The sequence below is a fragment of the Triplophysa rosa genome, linkage group LG1, assembly GCF_024868665.1.
Source record: "Triplophysa rosa linkage group LG1, Trosa_1v2, whole genome shotgun sequence".
In the NCBI taxonomy this organism is placed as follows: Eukaryota; Metazoa; Chordata; class Actinopteri; order Cypriniformes; family Nemacheilidae; genus Triplophysa; species Triplophysa rosa.
In genome coordinates, this window is record NC_079890.1 from 16,066,014 (window position 1) to 16,089,160 (window position 23,147).

General features: G+C 37.9%; 1 protein-coding gene and 1 long non-coding RNA gene across 3 annotated transcripts; one reads left to right on the top strand and one right to left on the bottom strand.

Moving 5' to 3' along the window:
- The first annotated feature begins 2,022 nt into the window (after window positions 1-2,022).
- Window positions 2,023-18,294, top strand: LOC130562546 (uncharacterized). Of its 2 annotated transcripts, XR_008963987.1 has the most exons (4): window positions 2,023-2,723; window positions 2,805-2,860; window positions 8,477-8,593; window positions 18,223-18,294. It is a non-coding gene; the product is annotated as an uncharacterized LOC130562546 (long non-coding RNA). The 2 variants fall into 2 exon arrangements; XR_008963986.1 differs by lacking the exons at window positions 8,477-8,593; window positions 18,223-18,294 and adding an exon at window positions 7,407-7,827.
- Window positions 16,959-22,878, bottom strand: anxa2b (annexin A2b). Its single transcript, XM_057347625.1, has 14 exons — window positions 22,699-22,878; window positions 22,131-22,230; window positions 21,275-21,369; window positions 21,068-21,161; window positions 19,575-19,669; window positions 19,093-19,206; window positions 18,807-18,897; window positions 18,636-18,715; window positions 18,430-18,489; window positions 18,213-18,306; window positions 18,043-18,138; window positions 17,719-17,777; window positions 17,440-17,562; window positions 16,959-17,306 (listed from the first exon to the last, which is right to left on the bottom strand). Exons 3-14 carry the CDS (start codon window positions 21,323-21,325, stop codon window positions 17,247-17,249), a joined length of 1,017 nt encoding a protein of 338 aa, XP_057203608.1. The 5' UTR covers window positions 21,326-21,369; window positions 22,131-22,230; window positions 22,699-22,878; the 3' UTR covers window positions 16,959-17,246.
- Window positions 22,879-23,147: the final 269 nt, after the last annotated feature.

A 23,147-nucleotide genomic window follows, 5' to 3' on the forward strand; every position in this document is an offset into this window, starting at 1 on the left:
GACTGACAGCTTTCTAAAGATTTTAAGGCCTCCAATTTAAAGTCAGCAACTGCACCAATATCAGTTATTGGATCCCAAATCCAGTTAAATAATCTGGAGACATGATAATGGTTGAAATCAGTAGATGAAATGTCAACATTGCTTTTCCAAGTCACACTAGTAGATACTTGAAATATGTGAAACCATAGGCATTAAAAAGATTCATACATAACATAACATTAGGGAAAAAAGACCTTCCCTATGTAAAACCCTGATAAGTTAAGATAACTCAAAACATTTGTGGAAACTTATTACCACAATACTTTTTAAGTTGATAACTCATTTCTTTTGAGTTAAGAACACTAAACACATAAGTATAGTAAACTCAAAATAATTCATTTTGAATAAACTTCATTTTTCATTTTACATTTACTTGAGTTTCACTTATCAATGTTGTCATGAAGGAACAACAGCCAATTACAGCTGTAGCATTATCAATGTAATGCCTTTAGATAAAATTTGAAATGAGTCTGTTTTCCTCCTAAGCAAATGCTCTACTCGTCTGCACAATGGTTACCTCATTAAAATCACTAATGTCCAAAACTCTTTAAATAACAGAATAGAACAGAATACTAAACATGTATAAGCCTCCTCCCATTGTAATTTTTATATAAATACATAAAATAACACTTTATTTCGAGATTTACTTCCATTATCCAGTCCATACAAAGCATGGGAATCGCTCTGACGTCATTGGAAGATATAATTAAATTAATTTTGTTAAGTGACTTATTGTTTTTGTGCCCCTGGAACTCAAAATAGTTAAACACACGTAAAAGTTGTAAGATAAATGAACTTTTTCACAGTTTTGAGTACAGTTTGCTTATTTTTGATGAGTAGATTATACTGTTCGGGAATACAGTGTGTACACACAGTGCTTCACAGAATGAGACACAGAAGGAAGGTATAACCAGACATCACCGACTACTGGTATCTGGTCCTGCTTTAATACGATAACTATGCTTTAGGACACGTCACACTTCCCTAATGACCAGTATCGTCCAAACAGCTATTTCTGCACAAACAATGAAATGATTAAGAGGCCCGTTTAACTGCAGTTCTTATCTGAAGTTCTAGGGCATCTTCAGCTCTCAGGTGCTGTGATGTTGTTTGTGTGAATGTAATAACAGGCTGTGTGAGTTTTAGTGTTCTGCTGTTTACCCTGCAGCCGATGACTGACAGCTTGATTTAGGCTGAGCAGGAATCTTCCATGTTTCTCATAAACTAACACCTCTGTGACACTTCAAAGGCCCAGTCACACCTGAGGTGTCAGAGGGCAGCACGCCTCTGTGAGGTTAGTGAGTTGCGGGCACATGGGGGGGGGTATGGGTTGGGGGGGTGTATGGATCGCTGGGGTCAGGTGCTGCTTTGAGCTTTAAGTAAAAGATTTTTGAGAATCCCAGAGCTTGAACTAACAAGCCTTTCCTCTCTGTCAAGACTACCAAATGATGGCTTTTTAACTATTAAAATCGTGTTATTGTCTTTGAGTAGATGCCTGCTGGGAGCGTTTACTTGAGCAACTGTTCTGTAAACAGTAAAAAAAAGTTATTGCAAGGAATGAAAATACAAAACGAACAATGACAATACCACATTTATTCATTTTAACGATAAAAAATGTATTCTCTAGATCATAATTACCACATATCTTAATACATTAAATAAAAACCAATGCGTTATGTGTGTATTACGTTAGTGTAAGTATTTGATTATCAATGTACTATGATTGACATTAATTAACAATGAACAACATCATTTAACATATTTATAATTAAAATGATGTAAAAATAGTTTGGTGTTAGTTCATGATACCTAATGCATTACATACTGGTAATACCTTATTGTAAAGTGTAACCAAGATTTTAAAACAATTTTGCAAACTACATCTGAAGACTATCAGACTTAAATAAGCTAAATGCAGCAAAATTCAACATTTATTTTGAGCAAAACTACTAGCTTTGAAATAACTTTTCTAAATTCTTCTTGCAAATCACGGGCAGGAAGGAAGAGTACACTGCTGGCTCATAACAATGGCCTGGCTTTCTTTGATCTGCGTTAAGTCCTTCCCAATGTCAGGAGCCAATAACTCACCTTTTGTATGTGGGATTATCTCCTTTGTGCGCATTAACTTTGTTGTATTGTCGTTGTATTTGCAAAGTCAATGAGAAGATAATTAGTATTGAGTAATGTACTTTGAACTACCATGAAATGATCAAGCTCAAGGAATTTCGAGCAAATGATTTAGAAGGTTAAGTACTGTTACTTTGGGAAATGCAAAACTATTTTTCAAAAACCAAACTTTGCTTACAATTTAAAAAGCGATCTCGACAGTGTGTTATGTGAAATATTAATGGTGTGCTGGTTTCAAATACATACCATCTAAACCAGTGTTTCTCTACCAGGGCCAGGGTGCATCAAAAAAACTTCAAGGTGGGCTCAAAATAATTTAAAATAAGACACAACAAGCATTAAAATAAGCAAAAACAACAAAGTAAATTCATATATTTTTTAGTTTTTGTGTTAAATTTATAAAGGACATACATCTTTCTATTTATACCAAGCTCTAGGTTAAACCGTCAGTGGAGGGCCTTCAAATATTATTGTGTATAATGGAGGAGACTTGAAGTCAATTAGACCCGCTGATCTACACGCCTCTGAATATTTTGTAATGTGACTTTATATTATAGGTAAGATGAACATATATATTGTATATATGAACACACAGAAACACCTGGATGGTCAGGAACTGGTGTCTCTATCTCCCACAGGTGTGTGGCCTCAAAAGGGAGAGAGGGCGGATGATGAAGGTGGAAGCAGTTAATGTGTGAGTAAATTACTTGAGCCTCATAAAAACAAGGGTTTCTAAATAAGGGTCAATTTGATTGTTCCCGTTTAGCCTTCAGCCAATTATCACACAATGGATGGAAGAAACTGAACTGGTCCTCATTCCACTAAATCCATTACTATAACACAGGGCAGGGCAGCGATACAGAGAACTCTATGAGAAGGCAAACCCGTACTGTCAGAAAGTAAGAGCTGTCACTAGGACTCTACCCTTTAAAAAGGTCCTCTATTTAGGTATTTGGTGGGCTACCATTATGTACCTTTGAGGTACTAATATGCCATCTTTAGGTGCAAAGGTAAACTTTTAAAAGGGTAGTGCCACAGTAACAGCTTTTGTACATTTAGTCTAAAACAGTGTGAGGAAATAAGTGTTAAAAGATTACATTACAAAAATAAAGGAGATCTGCATATATGTGCAACCATAATTAAAACAATAAATTTAGCAGACTTTGACTATGCTAAAATTATGTGTTCATTATTAATTGTTATATAGGTTTACGCTTTAAACCTTTTGTTACACATTTGTTTTTAGCGATTCATGACTGCAGGATATACTGTACATTTAAGCCGTACAGTGCTGATAATTAAACTTTGCGAGCAAACACCAGGCTTAATTTCTCCGGCATACTCGGAGAGGTACAGATGGACACAAAAGGTAACTGTACCTCAACGCTAGCTTTACTATTTAGGTCAAAGTAAATCAAACAGAACGAGCTCTAGCTGAATAGAATGATTTATTCAGGCAGTGGCAGCTGATTGCTGTGACAACAGATTGCCTCCTGGTAAAGTTCCAGAACAACAAACAAAGCTCTCTGCAACTCATAAAGCATCTGATTCATGACAGACTGTTTGCACAAAGTTCTGATGCTTTAATTAAATGTTCATTATTAAAGTTTACGTTTTTGACCATCAATGTGAAACGGGGCCGTTGATCAGCAAATTCTGAGTCTTGAGTTTAAAAATAAATGTTTTAATGTTTATATATTTATTTTATTTTTTAAATAAATATATAAAACATATTTAATATATAAAACATATATATATATAAAATACTTTTTTTTAAATATATTTTTTAAATATTTTTTAAGGGGCAGTTCTTTACACACATCCTTTCTGACTTCTGTTTGATGCCAGAAGAGAGATGCTGTGTTGGCTGCCCTTCAGCATTAAAATGCCATTTAGCCCATCAATGTGTGTTATTAGCTACTGGCACTGATTTTTAATAAACTGATTTATAAATGTTTTATGGGAAGAAATAAGATTACAGACACGTTACAACATGAGCATAAAAAAGTCCTTCTTTCGAATACATTACAATACAAATACTAATTGAGTGCTAAATAGAAAAAAGTGCACTATAATACACTTAAAAGTACTTAAAGTGCTCTATTTTCATGCACTAATTTACTACTTAATATACAAAAATTTAGTTTTTAGTAGTTTTTAAGACAAACCTGAGAAGACCTAAGTGCAATCAACTGTGCTATTTTGAGACAACATGAATAGAAGTACAAACATTTTTCATTTTTAGTATATTAAGTACAAAATTAATGTGTGACAATAGAGCACTTTAAGTAAGTGTACTTAAATAAAGTGTACTTAGTGCACTTTTTACCTGGAAATAATGGATCGGTGGAAGACAAGTGCAAGAAAAGCCTAATTTCCACAATCAAGGTGTCATGATCTCGGTCACTCAGGTTCCTGTGTCCTGCCTGTGTTTGTTCTGTTGTGTGTCGAGCTCGTGGCACCTCTGTTTTGACAGCTCTCCATGTGCTCTGTGTCTGCGTCACTCATCCCGCCCCGTGTCTCCCTTTTGGTATTTCTCCACTCACCGTCTTCGCACTCTTTCACCTGTAGCGTATTCCCCTTGATTAGCGCCCGTTCATCTATTATCTCTCCTGCCTGTTGTCACTCATCTTTAATCGAAGCCCTCGCCATCTCGGCAGCTTCTCCCTGACGGGTGCAACTTCTCTCTACTGGAATCTTACGGGCCATTGGTGCCGTGGATTATTTGCTTTGCTTTTGCCTCACTGGTTTCAATAAAGACTTTGTTACCCCCGTATTTGAGTCTGCCCGTCTATGTGCGTCATGACAGAACGGTCTGACCACTCTCCAGACTCAGCGGGGATGGATCATTTCCCCACCGCACCGCGCTGCAGCAGCAGGGAGCCATGCTGGGCCACCAGGCGTCCCGGCTCAATGCCACCTCGCAGGACGTGGAGATCCTCGGTTCCCCTTCAGTCGGTCTCTCGACGTTGTGTTGAGAGAAAGACTGGGGTTTGATCTTGAGAACCTATCATCTCCAAGAGGAATTTAAAATGCCAATGGGCTTTGGCGAATGGCACACGCACGCCAGTCCCCGCTCCGTGCATATGGGTATAAAAGGGAGGTGGCGTCGGCCATTCACTCATCCTTTGTTCTTTGGAACCTGCATGACGGTACATGTCAAGCGATTCTTCTCTCCGAGAATTCTCCTTCCAGACTGCTGGATTTACGATGCGATTCCCTCTCGGTAGTGGACTTTCCCTGGGCGTCTCGGCAGCGAGCCGCAGATATTTCTAAAAGAGCAAATTTCCTCTCACAGTCTGCACTGTCTTCGGGCATGTCTTGCACCTGTGTTCTTGGGTATGACAGACTCATCCCCGAGTCCGACGGGCACGACACCTGTATTGCATGTTGGGGTTCCAGCATGCAGTGGCTGGGCTCGTCGATTAAGGTGTTGCAGTCACAGTCGGCTACGTTCTCCGGAATGTAGCCGCAACCCCGTCTGCTTCCCGAGTGAGTTCGACTGCTGCTTTGGCGAGGTCGACCACTTCAGCGAGCGGTGGGGGTGATTGGGGATTCCCATGGAACGACCGGCGGGCAGGTTGTTTGTGCCGGCTGTGCCCTGATGTCCTTCAGTGGGGTCACTCGTCCAAGTTTGTCGGCCATCCAGAGGTTCAGGGAACCATGGCTTCCGTCCTTCAGAGGTTTTGGTGGCCATTGCTGGTCACGGATGTCAGACAGTTCGTGTTGGCTTGTCCTGTCTGTGCTAAGTGCAAGCCCTCTCATTGCCCTCCGGCTGGTCTGCTTCGCCCTCTCCATTCTCTCACGTCCTTGGTCACACATCGCAATAGACTTTGTCACTGGCCTTCCTCCCTCCAGTGGGAACACCGTCATCCTCACGGTGGTGGATCGTTTCGCCAAAGCGGTCCATTTCATCCCTCTGCCCAAGCTTCCCTCCTCCTGGGAGACCGCGCAACTGCTGGTGGATCACGTCTTCCATCTCCATGGTTTGCCGGCTGACGTCATGTCCGACAGGGGACCACATTTCACCTCCAGATTCTGGAAAGAGTTCTGTCGGCAGATCGGAGCCTCTGCTAGTCTCTCTTCTGGTTTTCACCCTCAGACCAATGGGCAATGCGAACGAGCCAACCAGGATCTCAAACATAGACTCCGCTGTCTGACATCACACAACCCCAGCTCCTGGAGCCAACAGCTGTCCTGGATTCAGTACGCCCACAACTCCCAACCCGTCTCCTTGTCAGGTATGTCTCCCTTTGAATGTTCTCAATTTCAACCACCCTTATTTCCCTCGCAGGAACTCGATGCTTCGGTTCCATCAGCTTTGGCGTTTGTCCGGCGTTGCAGACGCACTTGGATGAGGGCCAGGAGAGTTCTAGCCCAATCCTCCCGTAGAACCATAGCTGCGGCTGATCGTCACTGGTCCTCTCCTCCTGCCTATGTGTGTGGTCAGCGGGTATGGTTATCCACCAAGGACTTGCCTCTCCAGGTGCCTTCTCGCAAGCTGGCTCCCAAGTTCATTGGTCCATTCCGCATCACCAAGGTGGTTAATCCGGTGGCCGTCCGGCTCAAGCTCCCGCCCAACCTTGGTCGAGTTCACCCTGTTTTTCATGTTTCCAGGGTTAAGCCTGCTGTCACTTCCCATCTCAACCCTGCCAGCTGTTGCCTGCATGACTCGGGGATGAGTCTGTCATACCCAAGAACATGCAATACGCAACACGCAACACCTTAATCGACAAGCCCAGCCACTGCATGCTGGAACCCCAACACTGTCATGGGGGGTACTGTCATGATCTCGGTCACTCAGGTTCCCGTGTCCTGCCTGTGTGTGTTCTGTTGTGTGTCGAGCTCGTGGCACCTCTGTTTTGACAGCTCACCATGTGCTCGGTGTCTGCGTCACTCACCCCGCCCCGTGTCTCCCTTTTGGTATTTCTCCACTCACCGTCTTCGCACTCTTTCACCTGTAGCGTATTCCCCTTGATTAGCGCCCGTTCATCTATTATCTCTCCTGCCTGTTGTCACTCATCTTTAGTTAGCTTTCCTATTTATTTCCCTTTGTTCTCCTGTCCTGTGTCAGACCGTGCTTGTTGTTTTGCCAGCTCTGACTGCCCAGTTCTAGCGAGTCTAGTTCTGTTAGTCTTGTACCTTGTCATAGTCTTGCCGAGTTTTTGCTCCTCGTAGCTTGTTTATTTTTTGCTTCTCGTCTGCCCTAGTCTCTGCTATTTTTGCTCTCTGCCCCGCAGAAGTTATTGGCCGCCCGGACCTCGATTCTCACGGCATCGGAGCTCTCGCCATCTCACCATTTCGGCAGCTTCTCCCTGACGGGTGCAACGTCTCTCTACTGGAATCTTACAGGTCGAACTATTCCCCGAGGACTGTTTTTCTGCCATTGGTGCCGTGGACTATTTGCTTTGCTCTTGCCTCACTGGTTTCAATAAAGACCTTGTTACCCCCGCATCTGAGTCTGCCCGTCTGTGTGCGTCATGACACAAGGCTCCACCGTGCCATAGAAAAATTATTTTTGGCTGAATTATTCCATAGAACCATTGACATCTGAAGATGTTAACACAAAAGTTTTTTATAGTTCTTTATACCATGAAAAATAAGAAAGAAATGGTTCTTTGGGTAACCACAATGGTCTCTTTTGTGGCATCGCTGGTAAACCATTTATTTTGTAATTGAGGCAAGTATGCTTACTGTACACACAAAAATGTCCAAGGAATCAGGCCAGGGTCATGGCGACCACTCCTGACTCATTAAAACACGCAGAAAGACAAAAACAACACAACAAGAGACAGTTACAAGGCTAAGATTAGACTGGAGTAAAGCCCTTTATTGAAGAAGAGAAAGACTCCCACCATTGAGCTCTGCGGGATTGAAAAGGGGGCGGTGTCAACATCACATTGTGTATTGGAGTGGTAATTCAGACCTTGGTGGTCTAATGCGCTTGTGAAGTACTTTTAATTTTCCCAAGTTTGCGTTTGAAAGGAACAACGGGTAGCTTTTCTTTGCAGGTAGCTTTGAAGTACAAGAGGTTCTGACTTATAGATACAGACAACAGAACTTCTCTGCCTTTCCTGGACTCGCTATCAGAAATTCTGTGTCACTATTTGCTTGCATCTGTATGTTGAAGTTTAAAGGTAGATCAAGAGTGAATGTAAAATTGAGCTTTTAATTGAAATGCTTTTAATGAATTTCTCCCTCTGGTTTTAATTTTTTAATGTAATAATAGCACAGTATGCGATACTGCATACACTTTACGCATCGATTACCTTGCATGTGACTTTACGTAAATTATCTTGAAATTCTTTAGGATGCACAAGTAAGCTATCTGAGAGGATCTTCACTGAACATTATGGCTCGTCTCTCCCTCTAGTGGTCATAAATGCTGCCCTGCATTTTTCAGCCGACATGAAAGCAACAGAACTGGGTAACTGCCTCATACTTTACAAATTATACATGAAAATACGTTATATTATTAAATAATATAACAAAATATCAATATAAATATAAAATAACCAAAGAACTTGTGATAAAATAATTCATTCAAATCTGCCAACAATATCTAGTTATCTGAATTCATTCAATGCTTTTAGTTAATAAAAGCAATTAGTAGGCTACATTGACTAAAAATAATGAATTAAATTAAATTAGACTATATTTGAAAAACCAGCACAGCCTCAAGATCTGAAGTATTTTATTTCTCTTTTTTTTTGCAAAGAAACCCTGTTTGAACATACCAGTCTCAAAGAGAGGGGAAAATAAATGGGGTGTGTTCTTTACATCCCATAATTCTTTAAAGTTAAACAACCATAAAGGCTTAGAACTCTGACCTTCACCATCTAACTAAGCAAGAAAAACCAATGATGTGTGCAAGGCCCCACTCTCTCGTCATATACTGATTATGATAAAATATGTCTCAGCCTAACAAAAAATAACCGTATGTCATCCATGACAACACGGGGCCAGTATTTCAACACACCCAAATTTCTTCGGCATAAAAAATCCTTAACCGTCGCTGTAAAGCACAGAGAGCAAGATGAGTTGTCATTGAGCTGGGTTTTAATCAGACGATGCTGGACCCCGCAGATCATTTTTTAGCATTTTAACAGATCTGTTTTACCTTGTACATACCACACATACAGCCACGGAAAAAAATAAGAGACTATTTATTTAATTACTATTTATAGGTAGGCAGTGTTTAGATAAAATGATCAATTTTGTTTCATTTTGTGAACTACTAACAATTTCTTTTACCAAATTTTAAATAAAAATATTGTTTCTATTTGCATTTATTTGCAGAAAATGAAAACTGGAGAAACAGGTCAAAATAACAGAAATATGCTCTGTATTTTTTCAGAAAGAACATTTTTAAGCAATACAACGGTTATATTTTTACATGTCTTTATAGGAAAACTTCAAAAAAAAAATGTATGTGATAACCTCGATTTTGTTGATTTTTTTATTTTGTTGAAATACAACAGACACTGGACTGAAATGGCCACAATACATCTAGAAATTCTGATTTGAAATGAAAATTTGAAATGGTCCCTTAATTTTTTCAGCGGCTGTATGCATGACACATTTGATGAGTCTGTCTTTGTTGTTCTTATTGCATTATGCAAAATAAATCTAAAAAAAAAAACGTAAAGGAAACTTATTAGCTAACTAAGGCAAAGGTTTTTATTAGGTTCAGAAATATAAAACATTTTCAACAAAGTCATCATTAATTTAATTTAAGCAATTTTGTAAGCAATAAGTGAAACAGCACCCTAGTTTTTTCCTAGGCTAAACCCTAACCCTGTTTTAATCACCAGCATTTGAATGTGTATCCAGCATTTCTATTTTAGCACTTGCTTGGTTAACAAATAACTGACAGACGGATGACGCCCATAGCTCTGTGAAGCCTCCCTGACAGCCTTTGTAGTGGAGCCATGATGCAGAGGATGCCATGCCTGTCGAGGGCTCCCCCAGGCCATGCCTCCTTCTTCATCACTGCCATATGTTTGCATACTTACACAAACATATGAGCCTGTTTGGCTCTGTTAGCATGTATCATTAGCCAATTGGCAGGACAAGATATTAATCTCACGGTGGCCTAATTTAACTGCTTGGTGCATTGTGTTTAATGGTGAATTGTAAGATGTTATTATAATGAACAAAGAACAACGTTACTTTGTACCGAGCAAACACTAGGTTTTTCTCTAGATATTATTTCTGAAAATAAAGTGTAATAAAAAAATGGGAATGAGAATTCAAACTGCAATGTGCTATGATCTAACAATGGATGGTTTGGAGTGCCTGATGTTTTATTCACTCCTGCTGCAGGAAACAAGAGGATCTTCTTTCATTATCAAGGGTCATTTACAATACCATAACGCATTTTGACGCTAGGGGAACCGTCCCATGATAAATTCTGTGCCGTGCCCTTCACAGTTGTCGTAGCAGGACCATAAACAGCATTTATAATAATCTAGCAGGGCTGCGCTCCCGCTGGCTGATTAGCATGCAGAAGACAAGAGGAAGAGAGAAGTGACAGAGGCCAAAGAGCTTATTGATATATCTTCATTGTTCTTCAGCAGAAACACCATGACTGGTACAGAAAACACACGATTGATATTTTGGAGAGATAAAGAATCTTTACGGAATCCTTGCAGGTGCTATTTTGCTTGTTGTTTTGCGGTAGATGCAGGAGTGAACTTTATCTTTGAACTGATAAACGCTTTAAAATGATTGCTAAATTCTACATAATCAAATAAACGTAAAACTCAAATTTATTTCAAATTAAAAATCCAATACAGATCAGTATCTTAAACATGATTAAAAAAAAAAAATTGATCCTATAACCAGTTTGAAAGCCTTTTTCCACTAAGCAGCACTTTCTTTAATTGAATAAGCTCTTAAATATGGTTAATCATGTAGGATAATTATCTTATCATTATAATATTCCTGTTCAAATTTCACAGACATATATAGGAGCAAAAATATGAAGAATATATAACACATTACATGAAATGTTATTTACATTCTATTCAATTGAATCAATCAAATTAAATTTCTGACCTTCACACTTCTTTTTTCTTCAGTTTTCATAATCATTAAAAGTATTTGCTTCATTTGGTCACTGCTTTGAAAAGATATCTATCATGAAAAACACGTGCAAAAAAATATAAACTTTTATCAAGCTATTATAAAAATTGCTAATAACAATGGACCTTTAATAGAGTTATCAAATTATTAATTATCTAATATCTAATTATGTTTACCTAAGCATTTCCTGACTTGTTGTGGCAACACTTTGGTAAAGAAAACAAAGGACGAAAAAGTAATTAAGTTCTGTAATAAAATCTCAAGCATCATAACACGCAACATTAAATGTCCATCCGACTCCATCAATTACTCTAACACTCACACACTCTTTTTATCCACCTCACATCAGCACGTGCTTACCAACGGATGCTTATCTCACAGTTTATCTCACTCGCAGATTCAGCAATCTGAGCGTTTAAAGATACAATAAAATTCAATACAATTCAATAAACATAATTATGCATATTAAGTGAAACCCGCATGTGGAGAGTCACTAAGGTTGTGTCTGCTCTAGCAGGCAGTATATGGATCAGTATATGTTCAAATGTTTTGAGTATGTCCTATCTATTGAGATACCTCAATCTGGCCAAAAAGCTCACCTGAACTCGTTCTTGATCATGAATCATGTCCAAATTTGTTTTCTTAAAAATATCTTTGACACCAAGGCTTTTAGTTTCCTTATTCCCTGTTACATTAAATATTTTCACCAGTTTATATCTGAAGAGAATATCATTTAAAACAGCAGCACACCGATTATACGGTCGTTGAGAGTCAGACGTAACCTCTGGTGTATAAAGAGTTAGTCACAGGAGAGGTACAGTGTGTGTGGCCTCCGCATAAGTTTACTTTGTTTTGGTTTTAGAAGGAAGCAGGATTGTTCACTGTGGCGGGGCATTTATCTTATATTCATCAAAGGCCGCCCACATAACAAACAGCCGTACTTGTTTGATTGTATACATAATTGAAGTCATTAGGGACTAACATTGTTTTAGGCCTAAATCTGTTGTTTACTGATAGTGTGTATGTTACGGCAGCAGTGCAGTGAGTGTGTTTGGATAGAGAGGAGAAGGAGAGAGAGAAAGAGGGGAAACTCACCCAGGGCGGAAGTGCTTGGCGCGGAAATGAAAGCGTCTCAGTTTGCAGTTAGAGAGAGAGAGAGAGAGAGTTTGTGTGGCCACAGGGCAAACGCGAGTCCCCATCGAGCACTCAACACATCATCTCCTGACAGAGAAGCATCAAACAAGCCATCTGAGATGAGAGTAAATAAAGATGAAGTGCAAACAAATGCTGTAAAATTCTGACACTTTCAATAAACAGGGTGCAAAATACGGCTTGAATTAATTATTTTTATTTGCTTAACTGTGGAAATGCACAACTTTTTTTTAAATAGTGCTTTTTTATAATAATTGGCTGATTAGCTGAGCTTGACAAATGTTATACAGTCAGAAAGGTCAAGTCCCCCACCAAAAGGTAAGGATACAGACATTTAATGGGTTTACAGCTAACAGGTTGTTATGGATGTGATGTGACATTTTCAGTCAAAATTTGAAATATATAAATATATGTATTTTTTACCAATATATACATTATACATTATATTGAACCATCTCTTTATATTTTACTAAACCCCTGATGAAAGAGTACAGACATCAGAAAAATATCAGTCTAAGCATGAGTTTTCTATTTTAAAAGAAAGAAAAATGTATGTGTTATGGGTGTGACAAAAAAGGATGCACGTATTTGAGAGACAACATACTTTGTAGCTGAGGTTTCTGTGAGTTAAGAAATGCAAACCAGAAGCAATAATACCCAAGAAGGGATGGCATGAAATACTTTATTTCAATGTTCACGTGCCCATTTATGAGGAATATGTACAGTTATGGATGTGACAATTCACTTCCCTGAGTATGGAAAACTATGCTTCAAAACACACACACAAAAAAATGCTTTAAAAACTTTAAGAGACTTCACATGGGTATTTAAACCATCAAATATTGACATCTGACCTATCAGTACAGTAAAAATGTGATTTCTCATCATAAGTTTGACATTTACATGGAATTGCCCAGTAGATTAATTTTGTTATATAATGAAGTATATAATCAAAACACAGATTCATTCTCTGTAAGGTAGTTGTTTATTAACCATACTGAACAGGTCCCACATCAACAAAAAATTGTACCTCCAATGCTTTTAAACAAGTCACAGTACACCAAAGTGTTCAGTATTCGTGGAATGTGCCTCTTAGCAAATGTTAACCACAAAACCCTACCACCTTGTGCTAAATACACCTCATAAATGATGTTGATGAGCAGTTTTACACCCAGGTGTGAGTCACAGAGGCCTGAGGACTTTCTTCTGTTTGACTTTTGTCTGTCAATACACAGCACGTACACATACTCTGTACTTATTCCATCTCAATTCAAATATAAACCAGATCTGACAATAACTTGTTTCTGTGTCCTTTTTTTCCTTTCCAGGCATTTCTAAAGCAAGTTATCAGTCAAAATTGAGAAACAACTGAAAGGGAATCATATATTCTTCTGAGAGCACATTGAGTATGTTTAAGTTCAAAAAAACCGGTTCAGATATTCCGGTCCCCAAATCAATTATTAGCACCGGAGTTTGACACGCTCAAGAGGAATCAACAACTAGCATTAAGAAAAGTACAAATTTTATATAAACAACACCACATGAACTCAAGGCAACCTTGTCTATAAATTATACATGCAATCTAGCAAAGGGCTACGTGTCACCAAAATAGGGGTCCATGACAGAATCACAGCATCTATATGTAAAACAGCAGAGGCCAACACAATGAGGCGTCTGCATCAGTTTAAAGTGCCCATAATGAGATGCATCTTTCCCACAACCCGTCTGCCTTATTTGAGCCATATTTATTACTCTCCATATAGAAATAAATGCATTGCTTTTTTATTGCTTTTGTATCGAATAATACCAGATCTCACTTTAATTCTATTAATAGGATGTATATGACATAATTGATTTTGGGTTGGTGGTATATAGAGAGAGAGAGAGAGAGAGAAAGTGCCTTTACGTTCATGTTCAGGTAATCATCAGATAACAACGTCACAACTCACAACCAATATTGATCTAACAAACTGTCAATAATGTGACTTTTCATTTCTCCATCCTCTACAGACCCTTATAGAGTATCTTCTGTCCGGTGCGTGCAGTCAGTCGGACATTAACAGAGAGGGATGACATCCCCTGGCTGTCTTCACCCTAATTACTCGGCTAAATAATTGAAATTAAAATAGCCACCGCATCCACCAGCGCAAGGATGGGATGGTTCACCTCTGATTGTACACTCGCATCAATAATCAGATTATCAGTGGGCCATGGATAAACAGAAATAGCTGGCCTTAGCACATTTAAGAGCTACTTGAGCAGGCTGCTATTAACTCATCTCCCGGGTTATTTATGTCCCCTGCTTTTTAATAAGACTCTTGGCAATATTAATCTAATTATATCAGTCCAATCAGCAGTATTGCATGTCGGGCCTCATTTACATTTGGTAGCGCTTTGTCTTTCACACTGTGAAACTAATTCAATGAGATGTCTAACGCTTATGTTATATGTGGCCTGCAGTGTTTGGCCAGCTCTACTCTTCCAGTCCATTAGAACTGCTGTGCGGGTGTGTGTCGCGCCCGTCCGGTTGGTGCACATGACTGATTGATCAGGGTTGCTCTGTGGGCACAATTGAGTTTGCTTTGTAATACAAATATGTGTTTAGTTCTGTGTGGGTGTGCTGGCGGGCTTTCCCAGACGCTGGCCCATAGCAATAGCTTGTGGCAAGTGTTAACTGCTTTTTCTTTTGCTTGAAAATTTCCCTTATTTGCCTTGCGAACATCTAGAAAAATGTCCAATGCTTATGTGTTTCCATTTTTGTTTAGAAGCACATTAAAAGGGACAGGTTACTAAAAATAACATTAACTCTCATATGGTTCCAAAACTCATAAGGCTTTCTTTCCTTCTTGGAAACAAAAGGTAGAATGAGATTGGAAGACTCACTGCACTAGTTTTGTTAGACTCAGGTGAGGATGTCAGTACAGATAAAAGAAAATCAAAAGAAACAACATGAGGGTGAGTAAATAATGACAATACTTTATTTTAATTTTCATTTGGTGAATAAGCTTTCAAGGTTCAACCCAGTATTCCTACAGTAGCTGGTGTGAAACACGACAAGAAGACCAGAGAAGAGCAGCGATGACAACGTGACGTGTGTGACACACGTCGATCACTCTTCCACCCCTGCTTCTGAGTACTGACATTAATCTGGAAGATTAAAAACCGTCACCTCTGATGATTTACTACCATCTTACTTAAGAAAACACACAGCATTGCACGCTCTCTATTATGATAGCTGTGTAGTCGACCTGGAGGTCTCCATTACAATAACTGAGGGTCAGAATGTCAATATAGTGTTTGCAGCAATGGCCTACAGGCTACTTCAATGAAAATGCATTAAGATGCCAAATCTTGTTTAAATACCTTTTATTTCAGCATTCTTATTTCCCTCGGATCTCTCACCTTGGTTGTCTTCCTCAACTTGATATCTAAATATTATTTATAATTTTGGATCATAAAGTCTTAACATTATTAGAAAAAATGTTTTTAAAACTTATTGAATAGTGATGTCTAAATCTCCACATCAAAGGCCAGTATTGTAAACTGTGGGCGTAGTTCAGCAGGAGTAGGCCGTGTGGATGTGTATTTAATCTGTGAATGTCACACTTCTGTCATATCTTTATTTAAATTGGCTGTTTAAATGTAATAAAACAAGGAAGCAAATACCTTTCAGTTCGTCCAGGATAGCTTCAAGATTCAAGTCACGCTTTGTTAATGTAGTTAACCAGTAGTAGGCTACTAATGGAGCCCAAAAAAATAACGTACCTCTCAGATACCTTAAATCTTAACATTGATGTTTTAATCGAGAGGATGTAACGTTAGACAAGTTTGGCAACCTGCGAAGGCAAACTTAGCTGTAGTTAACAGACAATTTACTATGTTCAAATTAACTACTGCCCTCTAGTGGCTGTTGTCCCTTTAAGTCAGTGGTTCTCAAACTTTTTCTTTGTAAGGCCTCCTTTGTGTTAAGTGCATCGCTTTGCGGCTTCCCATATAAAGACGTATAATCTTAAACTTAGAATTTTAATTAAACCAAAAACATTCAGTTATACAATGCTGGAACCTCAATTCTTTTGGTTGGTGGTGTCATTTTTCTGATGTTTGATTGCATAAAATCTATGATAAATTTCTATATTTCATAAAATGCCACAAAATCTGTGGCCCCCCTGGATCCATCTTGGGGCCCCCCAGGGGGCCACGGCCCCCAGTTTGAGAACCACTGCCTTAAGTTATATAGAAATATAGCAACCACGTTTTTTTTTTAATCCCATCCCGTTTAGTTGTTGTTATTATGTAACACCATTCAAAAAAATGTGAAGTTTGAGAAATATTTGGAATCATTCTGTCGTTTCTCTTTGATTAATAATAAAAAATAATGATGAAATGTTAGAATATCGCCTAGAAAATGTCGAATTCACAATTAATTGTGTATTTCTATATTGGTATAAACTAGGTCCAAAGTAAATATAGTTACAAACCTATTATGTTCACGTCGTAACTTTGCGTTTGCATTTGTGGAACATTTGTGCAGTTGTGACCACTAGTGGAGTCAAATAGACTCTAATTTTCAAAGCAACTTCAGTGTGTTTACGTCACACATGTACGTTTTTATTAATAACAACAATTTAAAACATCTTTATTTTTATTATTACTTTACAATTCTTCCTTCAACCTTTGTCTGAGTAAAATATTGTGTGTAGTGATAAAGATGTCAATTGTACTGGAACAAGAAGAGACAAAAGCATGGCAATATTAATACTGCATTTTTTGGTTAACTTTAGCATTTTGGAAGGTATTGACTGCTGGAAACTCTGGACATCTGCAGCTTGAGATAGAGTGTGTTAATCATCTCCTGCACATATATTCAGAAGAGCTCTCTGGTAATCACCTTTAGTTTGTTCCTGAGGAAAACAAGATCATGTAGAATAAAAGTCAATGCTTTTTGAATGCATGTTAACAAAGAACATGGAAAATTAAAAAGAATGTGATAAATATACAGAAAGAAGAGAGGGGTGTAGAGAACTGTATACTTACTGAAATTGTCTGGTGCAGAGATTTGCCAAAATTCCTCCTGAACTCTGCGCGGACTTTCATGAGATCAACCTCACAGCGAGAGACCATGATGCGGCTCATTACTTTCTCTTTCACGCTTTTACCCTGCAAACATTTGACACAAAACAATTAGGCACAAAAAATCATTATGTGAGTCTAAGATGTGATCAGCCAGCTATATTAAACTATAAAAAAAAAACTAAAAACATCATATGGCATGTGTTAAAGTGTATCTATAGGTGTCAAAGAGAATAGACATACCTTCATGGCATCATTGAGTCTGCTGGCAAAATACAGATGTTTGTTTTCCAAACACTCAACTGCAGAAAGACAGAGGTAGATCTTAGGAAAAGGTTACATGTTTTCTTTTACAGACACATGATCTACTCAGTCCAAATTTATTTCCATAGTACTCCCGCAAAAATGTTCTTACCCAACAGCTTGTGATTATGTTTAATAAAACATGAATGACAAAGTGGGTCAGCAGGCATATAACTATAATCAAATGTGCCACCCAGATCTTTACATGCTAGTGCTCTGACAGCCGGATGACAGTCTAATGTGTGACAGATGACGGACAGGTACCTAGCGTGAGGAAGGATCTCTCCAGATCCCCCTTCACCTCCTTCCGAATGCTCTCCTTCATGTCATATGGAGTGTATCTCTTGTACCTTTCAAACACTGAGAAAAATATATTTTGATAAGGTGGTCCATTTATTATATTAATAACAGAGTTCATTTCGTTTCTGTGTCACCTTTCTGCAGATGTGGGACACTCCTCTCAGAGAAAATGGATATCCAGGTGGTCACATCGGTTCCTTTTCTCTTGACTCCAGCATCATAAAGAGCCTGATGATCATCATAATGCACAGCATTATCAAATGTTATGGGTGACAATATTTGAACATATTGTATAAATACTCTTTCTTCATCACTAATTCATATGAATGGCCTTAGCAGTGGTTCACTCACTCTTGCATCATTGTCAATCTTCTCATAGTCCACCACATTACTCGGCACATCTCTTTTGCACTGTAAACAGAATTATTATATGATCTATGATAATTAATCTGTAATAATGTAAAAATATGTAAAGAAATAATGTTGCATTAGTTGCATATGCAATAATTATATAGCAACTATTACAATTATAGAACAGAAAAGTTTTTGTTTTTTACCTGTACAAGGGCCAACAGCAGCTTAGCAACATCTCCAGATGTGTCTCCAGCTACATCCTTTTCCAAATCCTTCTTAAACACTGCATGAAGAGAAGGAAATGGATGTGCATATAAAAATATGAATATATCTATATTTCTACGTGTATATACATGGTTTGAAGGGCCACTCACTTTCTTTATAAACCCTCTTGATTTCCATGAGCTCCTCATTATTGCGAGAGCACACAATCTCAATGAGAGTCTCTTCATCAGTGCCCAGACCCTGAAAAATACCCCACACTGTCATAAAGCTATAGAGATTGTGTTGAACTACATTTTAATTCAAATGACAATAACATAATATGTCACATCTGGACTATAGCTGAATAAATTTTTCATAAATTTTTGATTTTTCAAAAGAGGAGAGCAGTAAGTCTGCAAATGTCTGATACATTACTGCAGTTGAATTGAAACATACCTTCATTGAAGCTTTTAGTTCAGAGGCATCAAACTGTGCTGTGCTCTTCATCAAGCCCAGAACCAAACTCTCCAAAGGGCCAGAAAGTGCCCCCTTCAGGGCACTTACCAAATCCTACAACACACAAGCAGAATCAAGTCGTTTGGGACATTGATAAGCAGGAAAATTTAACAGCAAAATGAAAAAAACAACATACAGTACAATTTTAAAAATAAACTTTCTTTGTCGGGATGTATGAAACCATAAAAAACCTTTAACATCCACAAGACCTTTCTGCTTTGTTTTGGAAAAGGGAACTCAATAGGAATTATAAAAGGGTAAGAAACTAATTGTTATTTTAAGAAGATTTGACTAAAAGTTATTTGGGCACCCAAAAATGGTTCTTCTATGGCATCACTTTATTTTTAACAGTCTATATTTCAAGTTCATTCAGGTTACATCATGAAGACAGACATGTTTTATTATAGAATGATGATGTCTACCTTCTTTGCCCTTTTCTCAAACTCAAATGCAATTTCCGTCCTTTGTGAGAAACTACGTCTTGTTAGAATGTCAATGATTGTCTGCTCATCCACTCCTGAGGGAACAAACAAATGAATGAATGAGAAAAGGAGATGGACTAAGAAATATAGTGCATTGCATCAATAAGACACCTTCTGATTTCTAAGCATAAAACTATTAACAAATAAAACACTGTTGGCATAGATTTCTTTCATTCCATCTCACACACTCAGCCGTTGCATGCATCAGGGGCGTCGCTATAGACGTTTTACTGGGGTACGTGCCCCAGTATATATCTGCTGTGCCCCAGTATAAATTTCAAGTTTAAGTTTGAACGATTTTGTTTATTTGTCAGTGTAATCATTTATATTGATAATAGTGGCAAAAAACAGATCTACGTATATGCAACATAGTAATAATAATAAAATTGCATTGTTGCTTAGTAAAAACATTTGTGTTCTGTACTTTAAGAAATTAAATTAATATTTAATTTACTAGCGCTAGTTTAGGACATTATATAAAAAGTTTGCAGTACCTATGGCTGAGATAACTATGTGCTATTATAAGGAGTACAGGTTAATGCAGTACATTCAAAAAATGGCTGTGAAACCAGAAAATTGTTTTTTTTAGATAAAATATGCTCTTTATATAGGCTATTAGTTGGAGCCATAAAACGTCATTGTAATTGTAAATTCTTGAAAAGATGTAATTATTCATTGTTATCATAGTGTAATGAAGATGTGCAAGAAAAAAATGATCTCTGCAAAATATGTTCTTTATCTTAGTTGGAGCCATAAAACGACTGGTTTCTTGAAATATTGTAATTGTAAATTCTTGAAAATATGTAATTAGTCATTGTTATCATTGTGTAATGAATGCACATGCGCAAGAAAAATCTCTCTGCTTTCATTATTTCCATACAGTGCATGCAAACATGTTAATAAAGTTTATGTTAAGTATGTTGAATATACTTCAATATTTTTAAATACATAGCCTAAATGTTTAGCCTTCCCCAGTATTGTTGCACTGTAGGAATAGTGGTTTAAGCAAGGGAAGTTTGTATAGTGCGCTGTGTTGCATACTTCTTGCACACAGCAGGTTTTTGGATAAAACATTGATAGAAAAAGTAATGGGGGCCTGTGCCCCAGTAGAGCTGTAGGTCCAGCAACGTCCCTGGCATGCATGACTGATGCAATTTAGCATAACATTTTCTACACACATGATGCAAAAAACTGAAACTGAGTTCCTGCTCCATACAGTACAAGTCTGACTCATATGTTACACATAAGGACTCATTATCTTATTTCTACAGACAAAGTGTTCTCCACCCATCGTACGTTAGTACAAGTGTATAAGTCTTAAAACATTAAATAACCACACATCCTGTTCAGGCACGCAAACAAACATGTGTAGTATAGACTGTATAGTGCACAAGTTATAAAGAGACAGAAGTGTTCATGGCATCATCCCTTACCTTTAGTTTTAATGGCTGTCTCTATTCTGGCTGCATCCATGCCTGGATTAAAATCGTTAACTGGTAGCACTGTAGGACATTTAGGTTCTTTCTCCTGTAAATACATACAATATATAAAAAAAGAAAATGCACAATAAAATACAATATAAAAACAAAAAGAAAACAAACATTTAATGACATTGAAACATTAAATAAATGTGACCTTACCCCTCCATAACTTAATGTGAGTTGACTCAAAAACTCTGACACTAAAGCCATTTTCCTGCAGACTACTGAAAAACTGGACTTGTGTGGAAATTGTCCTGTAGATGAAAACCAGTGTTTTTAAGTCATACAGCCTCACCCTTAGTTTCAAAGGTCTTTGTGTTGGTTGTCATAAATACGTAAGGCATCTGTCTCTGATTTACATTTACATTTATGCATTTGGCATACGCTTTTATCCAAAGCGACTTACATTGCATTGTATTATACATTTTTTTCTGACTATGTGCAATTCCCTGTGATCAAACCCATGACCTTGGCATTGCTAGTGCCATGCTCTAACCAGGGCCACAGGAAAGCTGATAAAGGCTCTACATTAACAGTCTGGTGTCTTCACACACATTTATGGAAGTTAATAAGCATTTTTATTGCCCTTTCAGGTGTCTCCAAGTGCATGCATACTGCAAACATGTAGTGTACTGTTTTGTTGTTGTCTAATTAGTGTGGAAATTTTTGCTACATGACAGTAGCAAAAACTTCCTCAGGCAGTGCTAACAAGTAATCATTTTCTCTCTAATGAGGTGAGTTTGCTCAAACTTTGTTCAAACACACCCTGATCCACACCCAGCACACATTCCACAGGCCAGGGATGACCTCTGACCATCGTACGCACACACACACACACACACAGGCACAGCACGCACGCACGCACACACACACACACACAAGAATAATTTAGTTCTTTTGCACATTATAGCAGTAGACGCTAAATAATATTTCATGATATTAGGTTTCTTATTGTATAATTAAATGAGAATCACAATAAAGCAACAGGTATGAGAGCAACAGGTATGAATCTTACCTGAGACGGTTGATGTGAAGTGATAAAACACTTCTCTCTGTGTCTCTTGGGATGGGATTCACCTCTTAAATGCCTTCAGATAATGACTCACTGTCTCCTCCTATGAACCCCCCCACACACACCTTTCAGTTATCAGTTAATCATTTACTAGCCTAATATTGTTTACAAAACTTTACCATGCCAACCACACTTTCTGCCAACATGTCATAGTTACTATAGATTATTGTTTATAAAACTTAAAACAAAAGTAGCATGGCCACCCATGCCATGAAAAATTAATTAGTTGAAATGTAATACAGAAACAGACGGATTTGTAAAGCTTCTTACACTGAACATATATACCATATTAGTCCATTATTGGTTTACAATAGTAACATATAGTAAAGAAAAATGTAAATCCCTTCTTGTTAGGCTATGATAGGCTATGCGTATGTCATTTTTTAAACTAAACCATAGTAATCAAGTTGGCTTCTATATCGACTGTTGACGAGGTCAGATGTTTTTCCGAATAGATTACCGATGTGGCAGACAATGTGACTTGAATTCAGTCAATACATTTAATCAGTACCTGCATTCCACAGAAATGAAACCCTCGACCTTGGTGTTGCCATGCTCTATTATCCATTGAGCTATACATAAATTCAGGAGACTGGTCCCAATTTAACATTCCTTAAATCCTCAATATTCTCCAGACATGTCCAGTAACAACGTAACAGCAATGATAATGCACCATGCAGTTCATATGTTCCAGAGAGTCAGATGTATAGGCTTGGTTTGTTGTTTGAAAGGGAGAGGCTGAACCACAAGACTTAAAATAAGATCAAGTTTTGCCTTCCTGCTGTAACAAATAAAAAAAAACAGTTGTGTGTTCAGTAATTTGTTGTCCTTAACTGAACACACATCTCTGTATTATTTCATGGGACAACATGTTTTGTGTTACTTTCAACACAACATGATGTGTGTTGAAAGTAACACGTGTTAAATAAATAACACAAAACACTGTGGTAAAATTAACAC

Bases quoted from the DNA above. Each gene is read 5' to 3' on its own strand.
- anxa2b (XM_057347625.1), bottom strand. From the start codon at position 21,325: ATGGCTTTAGTGTCAGAGTTTTTGAGTCAACTCACATTAAGTTATGGA. The intron at 19,670-21,067 runs GTAAGGGATGAT...TTGTTCCCTCAG, and splicing joins GACAGCCATTAAAACTAAAG to GAGTGGATGAGCAGACAATC. The intron at 18,716-18,806 runs GTGAGTGGCCCT...CTCTTCATGCAG, and splicing joins CAAGAGGGTTTATAAAGAAA to TGTTTAAGAAGGATTTGGAA.